Here is an 11,058-nt window from a genome sequence, read left to right on the forward strand (position 1 = left end):
TACACACCACAGCATCCTGCTGAGCAAGGGCATCATCCACATACATTCCCTCATCTCTGTTACCCTACAAAGGTTCAAGGACAGAAGACACAGCTCACCACAGCATCTACTGGAAAAGAGCCCATGGCATTCAAGCACACCCAGAGTCAGAATCCCCTCCTTGCAGAAGATGGGTTTGAGGAGCAGGCCATGAGACACATTCGGTGAGAAAAAGTCAGCCTGGAGCTCCTCACCGCTGAGTACAGAGCTGCGCCCACAAGAAGATTCAACCCCTTCTCCCCTCGGCTTTGCTCACTGTTGCAAGGGACACGAGGACCCTTGGAAACATGGAAGATGTGCTGGATACGACGTCATCCTCGACGGAGCAGCCATACTCTAGCAAGAACACACGGACATGGAATCTGTTAGAAGCAGAGCCAATACCTGGGTGCTGCCTACAGCATTTGCCAGCTGTAACCTAGCTAAGTAGTCAACTGTGCCCAGGGCTCTCAGCATCACTGCAGCACTCCATTCATCATCATTCGTGCTACAGCCTCCAATTAAGAAGCACAGACAGTAAGAAACTGGCAAGAGAACCATACGTCCTGCTGGTAGACAGAATGCTCCTCCCCATTTTATTTACATCAGTTCAGTTGCTGGTGAAATTCTAGTCTGGATCCTCTCTGAACAAACAGCCACAGCTAGGTTGGCCAACATGTCACACCTAAAAGCTCCTCAGATTCCTTCCTCCTCACACCTGCCTGCACACACACCAACTGAAAGTCAGGCAGCAGGACAAGGCCCGGCCTTTTGAACTACTGATAAAGCTTGGAGATCTCATTAATGCGATGAATCTCTTCACTGTTGCAAGAAGCCAGAATTTCCATCAGGCAGCCTTCTTCTGTTCCTGCTCCCCAAGGAATTGCCAAGGCAAGATTTCAGATACCAACAACAGCTCCTGACATGCAATCAGATTTCTTTAAAAGTTAATAATAAATGAAGAAGACATTCATAGCAAAGCAGTAAGTCCTTGGCCAGAACTTCAGCAATACAAAAGAAAGATTTCCAAACTTTCACAGCCCTCCTCACTTTGTGCACATTGGACATGGTGGTGGGAGTCATCATCCCAACCATCACCCTCTCAGAATTCCCACGCAGCAACGCTGTCAAGTCATCAATCAAATCCTAGAAAGCCAAGAGAGGAGGAAGGAGGTGGCAGAAGGTACGGCCTTCCAGGACAGACAGAACTGAGCTGTTCACCACTTCTCTTCAGGCTCCAGTCCTCTTTGCGTCAACAACTGCTCTGAACTGAACAAGAACAAATCAACCTTGGTCAAGGAGAGTCTCTGTACATGACTGGTGTATGTATATTTGCCTGAGTGATTCATCCACAGCGTAACTGGGGAGGTGAAAGTCAGTGTGAGAAAGTGAATGTGATTCACACTCTCTCAAGTACTGCTTTAAGATGCTTTAAGATGTTCTTTATTTGTGAGGTACAAAGTGCTCTCTGAGGCCTCTTCTAAAATGGTCTAGCTAGCAGTTACAGGTTATTGAAATGTGTTTTTAATTCTGCGCTGCTTTTCTTAGATGCCTGTATCTGCCCTGGTATCCTTTGCAGAAGCTCTGGAGCATGGATACAGCAAATTCAAGAGTCCTTTTCACCAGCAAATGCGAGCTACAGGTGTGACACAGGCAGTCCATTGCCTCCTTTTCAAGACAGGCGCTGTGGTAAGTCCAGGAGTTGGCATCCTTAATACACAGTGGGATTACAGCCATCTTTGTTCAGTAAGGAGGTTATCATTACCTACAGTAGAGCCCATCTGTACTACAGGAAAGTTTATGTGGAATGACTGTGCTGATGAAGGTGGAAATTTTCTCTTTTGGATTAGACCAGCCCACAAAGCAAAATGAAATGGAGGAGGGAGAAAATGTACTCATAGTTCTTGCTTAGTTCTAATTGCCAAGCAAATGACTACCTGCTAGTCAGAGCAGGATGGTGCCTGCTGTCTGGGAAGCCTCATGCAGAAGCACTGGAGCTTTTGCATCATGTACTCCCACCCTTGTCCCCTGCCTGAGGCGGGCCATAGGACACCCACAGCCTCTGGGCAGCCTGGGCCAGGGCCTCACTGCCTCTGGGGGAGGAATTTCCTCTACCCATCTACCTCCATTTCCACTCTTGGAGTTTAAAGCCATTTCCACTCATATTATGGCTGTCTGCCAATGCCAAGTGACATGCGAGGTCCGGTAGTGGGTCAGGTAATGACACGACAGCAGTACACGGACAATTGTGCTATTATTGTCAATTTATTGGTAGCGTGGAGCCTGGAAAACTCTGATTGATGACAGCAGTGGTTCTGTGGATGTCAGATGGTGCCCCAAACCAACATACTGGGGGTGCTCCCACCTCCTGACAGATGGTGGAGAGGAGCGAGAGAGCAGAGGTGGTGCTGGGGAGGGCTGGGGGCTGCTGGGCCTGGTCTGTTTCCCCCTGGCATTGGTTTTCCAGGTGTCTGATGCCCCTAAGCTGACACTGTGGGCAGGGGGCACTCCTACCTGCTAAGGGATGGTGGAGGGGAGGGCTGTGGGGGAGCCTGGGGGTGGCCAGGCCTGTCATGCTGGGGGGGCTGCTGCCATCCTTTGAATGATGGTGTAGGGAAGCGTAGAGGTGTTGCTGGGGGGTCTGGGGGCTGCTGGGTCTGGTCTGTTTCCCCCTGGAAGTGGTTCTCCATGTGTCTGATGATGCCCCTGAGCTGACACCCTGGGGGGGCTGCTCCCACCTCCTAGAGGTGATGGTGGAGAGGAGCGGGAGAGCAGTGGGGGTGCCTGAGGGGGCCACTCCCGTCCCCTGAAGGATCGTGGAGGGGAATGGGAGGGTGGTGCCTGGGGAGGTGGGGGGCTGTTGGGCTGGTTGTGCTTCCCCCAGGCAGTGGTTGTCTGTCTCTTGGACTGTTTCCCCACCTTTGCACTCTGCATCCCCTGATGGATGCTGGAGGGGAGGAAGAGGGCAGAGGTGGTGCTGGGGGGGGGGAGGGGATGGGGGCTGATGGGCCTCTCATGGTTCCCCAAGGCAGCAGTTGTCCGGGTGCTGGGTGATACTCCGGAGCTGACACCCTGAGGGGACCACTCCCGCCCCCTGAATGATGGCGGTGGGGATGGGGGAGGCGGCGTGGATGCCCGGTGGGGCCGAGGGCTGCTGGGCCTGTTGGTCATCTGCCAGTCAGACGTTGTTCCAGTGCTGGCCGATGACTGCAAGCCTACACCCCGGGTAGGTTCTTTCTGTCCCCCAAAGGGTGGGGGTGGGGGACAGGGGACGGCGTAGATGCCTATTGGGACTGGGGGCTCCTGGGCTTCTCAAAGATCCCCAGATAGGAACCTTCTTCACATTCGTAGATGGTGATATTGTACTCGGGTTGCTTAGCCCATTTTTTAGCTTCATAGCGGCGCCTGTGAAGAGAGGAACGTGCTGAGGGCACAGGAGAGCCCCTGCTCTGCTTTCTCACAGTGCATGGCAAAGTGCCACCCTCAGCTCCCAGCCTGTCTCTGGCCCAGCAGTAAGGATGGGCTGAAGCCAATGACAACATCTAACTGTGTAAATCGCAGACCATGTGAGCCAACAACTAACTGGTCTCTTTACGCTGCTTTAACTGGAAACGCCTCCTGGCCCACAGCAGCCCTACAGTAAAGAGTTGGCAGGATGGGGATGGGGGTCAACAACTCACTTTCTGTTTCTGTACCAGAAAATAAGAAGCCAGCACAGACTCGTCCCCAGCAATATGGAACCCAAGGAAGCTCCAGCAAGTATCAGGTAGAACTTCCAACCAACTTTAACTTGCTTGGCATTTGCATGTCCTGCATCAGGCACACCTGGAGGAACAACGTGGTCATTGCTGTGTATCGTGCCCTAATGGAAATCTCAAGGAGGTCTGACAATTTTTTTCCATTTTGTTGGACTCCTGGAACAAGTGAAAATCCTCAGGCTGCAATGCTTCCCTGATTCCAGGGGAAGCAAAGGGAACTCCCAAAGGCACCGCGCATCGAGGCGCTCTGGAGCCTCTAATTTGCCTCTCAGCTTTGGGTATGCCCTGGCTCTGCCAGATTTACTCCTTCTTCTCCATCATGCTCTAACATTTCTTTTGCACTCACCTACCCTTGCCTTGTGAGGCTGGGTAGTGCTGCCGCAGGCAGGCACACCGTGACCCTTTGGGACACGTCGTTTGACTAAACAAAACTCATTAGAGCAGAAGGAGAGTGTGTGCATCTGTTTAATCAGTTGCTGCTAAGAGTGACGTGGACAAGAACCACTGTCGTGTTGTGCAGGGAGTGCTGCCCTGAGCTCTCCCCTCCCCCTCAGACCCCACTCCACGGGGGCAGAGTCAGGGCCCTCAGCAGCACCTGAACCTGTTTCTCCGTTTTTCCTTCCCCCCGGCATGGGCACAACTTGCACGCTCCTAGTTTTCAGGATGTTTCTCCTGCTTATGAACTCCTGCCAGATCGCTGCTTACCTGGATTCCTCAGAAAACGATAGACCCAGTTGTGGTGGGCTTCCCCGGGCTTTGACAGCGCTGTGAAGAATGAGAGAAAGGCAAAGTCTCAGCATGGTGCAGGCACGGAGGAAGCAGAAGGACGAGGAGGCTCCCTCTATGCCATTGCCCCATCTGTGAGTCAGTGCATCTCTCTGGACCTCAGTTTGCAGGAGGGACCCCTCTCCGGGCTGCTGGTGTGCCTGGAGCCTCAAGGGAGGCACAGCAAGCTTGGAATGCAGGGACTGTGTGAGGGAGGTATGCTGAAGGCTCCTATTCCTTCTCATCTCTGCTGAATGTGGTTTTGGTGGCCTTGTTCCCAAAAGGACAAAGTTCCTAAGTCCCTGGGAACTGGGTGCAGTGGGAGGGGAGCAACCTCTAGCCATGGCCACGGAGCTCTACCGGCAGCCCTTACCTGGAGTGCCAGCTGCTTGCGAGGCCTCTCTTTCTCCCAGAGGGATGGGCAGTATGTGACGGATGCCTTGCTGAAATGCATCCCTGTGAGCAGGCTCTGCGTCAGTCCCTTTAGAAAGGAGGTAAGAGAGTAGGGCTGTAAGTAACTGCTTCTCATCAGGAAGATGGTATCTTCAGCAGGAAGGTGATGCTGCAAGCCAGTTCAGACACAGGGGCATCACCACAGCAAGGTTCCTGCTGTGCACACTGCAGATGCTCCATGTATATACATCTAGAATATAGATGTATATACAAATAGAATACATACATCAGCTTCCCAAGACTTTCAGTGGACAGACAGAAATACACCCACCATGTGCTGCCTTCTCCTTTGTGATTTTCTTTGGCATATAGGACAGCCTCTGTGGGTATCTTCCTCTTCCCAGCGCCTCTTTCTGTCTCTCAGGACCTGAACAGAAAGTATTGGGATCAATTTCAGACAAACAAGGTATTGAACTGAGTGGTCTTTTCAGCAAAGTCATGAGACAGCAGCCACTCCTGGGATGCCTGTGCGGCTCCAGCACAGGAGGCAGCCAAGTATTTGGCACAGCCTTCCCTGGAGGCACTTCAGCACCCAAAGAATGGGAACTTTCCATCACAAACTGCAACCTACAGAACCGCATCACTGAAGAGCAGATGGTGCCAGGGGGTCGTGCCTGGCTGACATTAGGGCTGTGAGCTGGCATCTCTCAAAGGAAGCAAAAATTCACAGCATACCCTTAGGAGCTGCTGGGACTTCTGTCCTGGAGCTCAGCAGGGAAGATGGATCCCATCCAATGCTACCCACACCTGTCAACAAACACAGACAGAGCAGCTCCTGTCAGATGTGGCTGGATGGTGGTTTAACCTGGAATGACAGCACTGCTGCATAGCACTCTTCTCTCCCTACTAGGCTGTGTGGAACTGTCTGGAGAAGAGAAGGGGGTGGAAGGAGAAGGGGAAGATCTAAAGGCCCTTTCCTGTGGGATTGCCCGGAGGCTTATGGACCAGATTATGGAGGCTTTGGCAAGGCACTGCTTATAGGCACAGCGGTAATCACACAGCGATGAGAAACATCCCCATTGTGCGTTGTGATCTCTCTCTTCCTTAGGACCTGCTGTGACTGGAAGGGGCTCAGGTGACGATGTGGCACCCAGAGCTGGGTTGAAAGTTGCAGAGGGGCCAGGTGGGCAGTTGGCTGGCAGTTGGCTGGCACTCAGCAGCTTTGCAGATACTCTCTCCAGGCCACGTGAAACAGTCCTCAGAGACAGCATGGAAGAACATTGGCGTTTTCTTACTAGAGAGATCTCCGATGGATGGAGAGAAAGCCAACGGGACAGTGGGTGCACACAGCACCCAAGGAACAGTGACTGCCCAAGCTTCTCATAGACAAGAAACCACCAGGCAGTGAAAAGCTGAACCCTTCCTGAACTTCCACAACCAAATATGTGCGAAGATCATGAGGTGAAGACTGGTGACTTACCTCTGGCATCCACTCCAGGTTCAGGCACAGGTCTCCATTCTGGTAATCCACCAAGAGGGCCTGCAGGCACAAGTGTGATCAGAAAAAGGTGAGGAGAGCTTCCACTGCGCACTGGGGCCTGGTTTTTCTGCAGTGACCTGCAAAGACTGGCAGCAGGTCGGGGAATGACATGGCCCAAACAGCAAAGGCATCGGTTCTCTCCTCCAAAGAGTGGCAAGGGCTGCCCTCCCACTGAAATGTGACAACTCTCCAAGTAAAGAACTACTCTCAGCTGATCTGTGTACGGCTTTTAAGGCACAAAGAGACTTGAAAGACCTTTGGAGGTTCTTAAGTACCCGAATAAATCATTACAACGCTCATTTTTCTGTCTTCAAGGAAACAGACACAACTTACCTCTGGGTTTCCCCTGAGGCACAAAATCAGTATCCACCAAAACATCTGGATAAGGAACTCCAACATCATCATCTAAAATCAAGAACAGATGAGAGATGTTCCCATTGCATGTTGCGCCTTCTCCCTTAGTGACTGGGGAGTGTCAGGTAATGGAATGGGAGACTCAGACCGTGATTGCCAAAGCTAGAGAATGACCTGGGTGACCTGGAGCCTGGCACTCGGCAGCTTTTCAAATGCCCTCTCCAGGCCACTTGCAACACACCTCTGGGACCGCATGGAAGGGTATATAGCCCGTCAGGGCTTTCTTACTGGGAGTTCCTTGCTGGATCTCCCACTAAAGCACCAGAGGAAACGATGCCTGTTCCTTCCTCTGGGCTCCAGCTGGGTGTCTCTGTTGGGAACTGGGATTTGCCTGTGGGGAGCACCAGGAAGCCAGAGCAGAAATGCTCACGCTTTTCCCAACACGCTTCTTCTGAGCTCTCCCATAGGGCACCTCCAGGGTGGGCTCAGCCGGCAGCAGAGCCATGGCCTGGCTGGGCTGGAGAAAGCCCTGAGGGGAGCGCTGCTTCCACAACCCACACCTGGCCCCTGGGGTGCTGCCTGGCCCCCTTCCCAACAAACCCCCATGGAAAGGCAGCCCCGGGGCAGTGTGGCACAGGGCCACAGGGACAACAGCCTGGTCCCATCTCTGCCCACCCACCTGCTGCTGGAGCTCGCCACGGTGCAGCACAAGTCTCCTTGGAACACATGGCCATCAGTAGGAGGAGGAGAGCAAGGCGGGCGGGGGACACGGCCCCCCACACTCGTGCCATGCTGCCACCACCACCGCTGCAGCCACAGCAAGTGCTGGGGCCAGCACGGAACACCTGGGGTACACACCCTGAGCACTGTGACCTCATCGAGCACAGCGGGCATTGTGACCTCACGTCCCCCCCAGGATGCAGATCTGTTCCGCTGCCATGGCCAGGTTCCCCCTGGGCTTGTGTGCACTGTGGTGGTGGGAGAGGATCGGCACTCATCTGGAGCAGCCGGAGGCCACAGCTGAGGTTTCCACATTGACATCATGGAAACAGAATCGTGGAAAGGCTTGGGGGGGAGGGGATGCTGGAGACACAGGTGCTGTGAAAGGAGAAAGAAAATCACTGTAATGTTGCTTTTATTGCTTCACACAGCTCCAGAGATTTAGTTTTGACTTTCAGTGGCACCAAAGAAGCCGTTTCTTCAGTGACACTATATTTGTTATCACAGCCTCTAACAAAAATGGCAAATCGAGCTGTATCTGTAGCACCAACAGTTCCATCAATTGCCAGAGCATTTTGATGGGTTGATTGATAGATTTTCCTATTTCTTCAGTCTGCCTGGCTCTAGTTTGTTGTAACAGAGCAATTTGAGAAAAATCCATTTGTTTTTGCAGGACAAATGATATCTGCCATTCCAATTTTGGTCAAAATATATCATAAACTCAATTTCAGGGTGTGAGTGTGTCACAATTTCTGTTAGAATATGTCATTAGCTGTATTTTGGAGTGGAAGAACATCACAGATTGGGCCAAAATAGGGGCATAAACCCAACTTCTGAGGGTGAGAACTTCGCAACTCGTGTCAAAATATGCAATAAATCCAATTTTGGAGTGTGTGAAGGCCACAATTTGGGTCAAAATATGTCAGAAACTGAACTTTGGAGTTCGAGAAGGCCATCATTTGGGTCAAAATATATCATTAATCCTATTTCAGAGAATGAGAACGTCTCAGTTTCTTCTATTCTCCCCAGGGTCTGCAGGCCTTTTTCCACTTGCACACTGCACTTGCTTGTCCAATGCATGACACAAAGCCCAAGTGAAACACCTGCTTGCAAAATAAGTCTTTGCCAAATGGAGATAAATGACCAAGGTCAGCTCTCTCTACAAAGCAAGTTCTTTGTGACCACAGCCACAAACAGCAGTTCCATTCAAACTATCAGAATTCTTTCTTCCATCCCAGGATTGTTCTTCAATCACAGGCCTTCAGGTCCCCGACAAAACTCCCTGAGAATGTCACCCCAGGAATGTCACTCCAGTGTTACTCCCTGATATCCCCCCGCAGTGATAACCCAACACCACCCCCCGCCATCACTCCTGAACATCACCCCTGTGTCACCCCAGCATCACCCCGGCAACATCACCCCCCCGCAATACTCCCACATCACCCCCCACCATCACTTCCCAACATCACCCCCACAACGTCACTCCTTGATGATAAACTCCAGTGATACCCCAGCAGCATCACTTCCCGATGTTACCCCCCAGCGATACCACAACATCAGCCAACAGCATCACCCCCAGTAGCATTGTGATGTGAATCCATAGTGAATTGATGTGAATCCTGAGTGTACCCTCAGCTCCACTCCTGTTTCAGGGTATGTTTGGGTCTGACTGACAGGATGTCTCAGGAGCAGACACAAGCAAACTGTACTCGGAGCAGCACAGAGGGTTATGAGCTGCTCAGTTTTCTGGGCTCCACCAGAAGAGGGGTGGACAGAAGGGACAGGGAGGTGAACGTTCCTCTCTACTCTGCCCTTGGGAGGCTCCATGCGCCCATGGTCTGGAGCCCCCAATACAAGAAAGACAGAGAACTGTTGGAGAGGGTCCAGAGGAGGGCCAGGCTGAGGGAGCTGGGCTTGTTCAGCCTGGAGAAGAGAAAGCTGCAGGGTGACCTCATTGCAGCCTTTCAGTACCAAAAGGGAGCCCATAAACAGGAGGGGAGTCAACTCTTGGAAAAGGTAGATAACAGCAGCACAAGGGGAAATGGCTTGAAGGTGAAGGAGGGAAGACTGAGGTTGGATGTCTCAGAGTGGTGAGGTGCTGGAACAGCTGCCCAGAGAGGCTGTGGATGCCCTGTCCATCCCTGGAGGTGTTCAAGGCCAGGTTGGATGGGGCCCTGGGCAGCCTGGGCTAGTATTAAGTGGCCCTGCCTGTGGCAGGGGGTTGGAGCTTCATGATCCTTGAGGTCCCTTCAAACCCGGGCCATTCGGTGTGATCTGTGTGAATTCAATTCAGCATACACACCATCACAAACACACACAGACATCCATTGCACATAATCCCAGTAAGCAAGAAGCAGAAACTCCCTAAGCAAGCGCACCCTTACATATCGCCACTGAGAGATGGCAAACAGCTGAAAAGGAGAGAGAAGGACCATGCTGGTGTTGGATGCAATAGGCATTGCCAGCAGGGCATCAAATGCTTCCAAGGGCACTTCTCCTCTCTCCCCCGATGCTTTTCCCAGGGCCTGCAGGCTTTTTTGCACTTGAATGCTGAACCCACGTGGCCAGCACACGATGCCTGTAAAGACAGAAAGACAGGGTGGTCTTAATTATTACTTGGGATGTTTGAGTTATCTGCTCTGCCACCTGCATTGCAGAATAAGCAGCCAAAAACTGTTTTTCAGTCATACTGTACCTTTTTTCTGCTCTGTGCCAAACTTAAGACCAGAACCCAGTGGGCTGAAACAGAATTTTGGCACTGCTACAGACAGGAGCCAAACCCAGCTTGAGTCGCATGCATCTAGTTCAGCTGGAAGGGTGGGATCAATTACACCCAGTGCTGGGGCCTGTTGAACAGCTGGTTTTGCTTCCTGGAACGCCTCTTCTTCCATTCTGCCCCAGACCCATTTTTGGCCTGTCTTTGTGAGTGTGCCTCAGCAGCTGTGCTAGGTGGGCTCTAAAGGAACGTCAGCATCTCAATATACCCAACAGTTCCTGCAGCTGCCATGGCACGGCAGGGACTGGGAATGCCTCAACCTTGCCTATTATTGCACTGACCAAATGACATCCAGGAATTTTACCAACAAAGCCGGTCCTTGCACTTTTGGTGGGTTTAAGGCCTGCCCTTTTTCTTGTAAGTGAGCAGGTAACGAGCGTGCTGCCTTTCCTAATCACAGAATCATAGAATCGCTCAGGTTGGAAAGGACATTAAAGATCATCGAGTCCAAGCAAAACCCCACCATCCTACCCTAACTATCAGCCCTCTGCTAAATCATGGCCCTGAGCACCACGTCCAAATGGTTTTTATACACACCCAGGGATGGTGACTCAACCACCTCCCTGGGAAGCCCACCCCAGTGCTTAACAACCCTTTCTGTCAAGAAGTTTTCCCTGATATCCAACCCAAACTTCCCCTGGTACAACTTGAGGCCATTTCCCCTTATCCCGTCACCCATCACCAGTGAGAAGAGAGCAGCCCCACTCTCTCTGCAGTCACCTTTCAGATATTGG

At 52.0% G+C, this 11,058-nt stretch overlaps 2 protein-coding genes across 7 annotated transcripts in view; one reads left to right on the forward strand and one right to left on the reverse strand.

Annotated features, from left to right (window-relative positions):
- Nucleotides 1-1,707, forward strand: part of LOC146756335 (dual specificity calcium/calmodulin-dependent 3',5'-cyclic nucleotide phosphodiesterase 1B-like) — a 78,952-nt gene extending 77,245 nt beyond the window's left edge. For all 6 annotated transcript variants that reach the window (XM_085524522.1, XM_085524523.1, XM_085524520.1 and 3 more), the window contains one exon: nucleotides 1,567-1,707. The gene's annotated coding sequence lies outside the window, so the exon portion shown is untranslated. The remainder of the gene's footprint in view (nucleotides 1-1,566) is intronic.
- Nucleotides 1,708-3,302: 1,595 nt separating this feature from the next.
- LOC146756340 (uncharacterized) lies at nucleotides 3,303-7,954 on the reverse strand. The gene is made up of 9 exons (XM_085524372.1): nucleotides 7,508-7,954; nucleotides 6,808-6,879; nucleotides 6,415-6,474; nucleotides 5,670-5,741; nucleotides 5,266-5,361; nucleotides 4,915-5,022; nucleotides 4,482-4,541; nucleotides 3,699-3,843; nucleotides 3,303-3,423 (listed from the first exon to the last, which is right to left on the reverse strand). Exons 1-9 carry the CDS (start codon nucleotides 7,824-7,826, stop codon nucleotides 3,303-3,305), a joined length of 1,053 nt encoding a protein of 350 aa, XP_085380498.1. The 5' UTR covers nucleotides 7,827-7,954.
- Between the last annotated feature and the right edge of the window lie 3,104 nt (nucleotides 7,955-11,058).

Source organism: Coturnix japonica, chromosome 27 (assembly GCF_054131305.1).
Source record: "Coturnix japonica strain WE chromosome 27, WE-NBRP24, whole genome shotgun sequence".
Classification (NCBI taxonomy): Eukaryota; Metazoa; Chordata; class Aves; order Galliformes; family Phasianidae; genus Coturnix; species Coturnix japonica.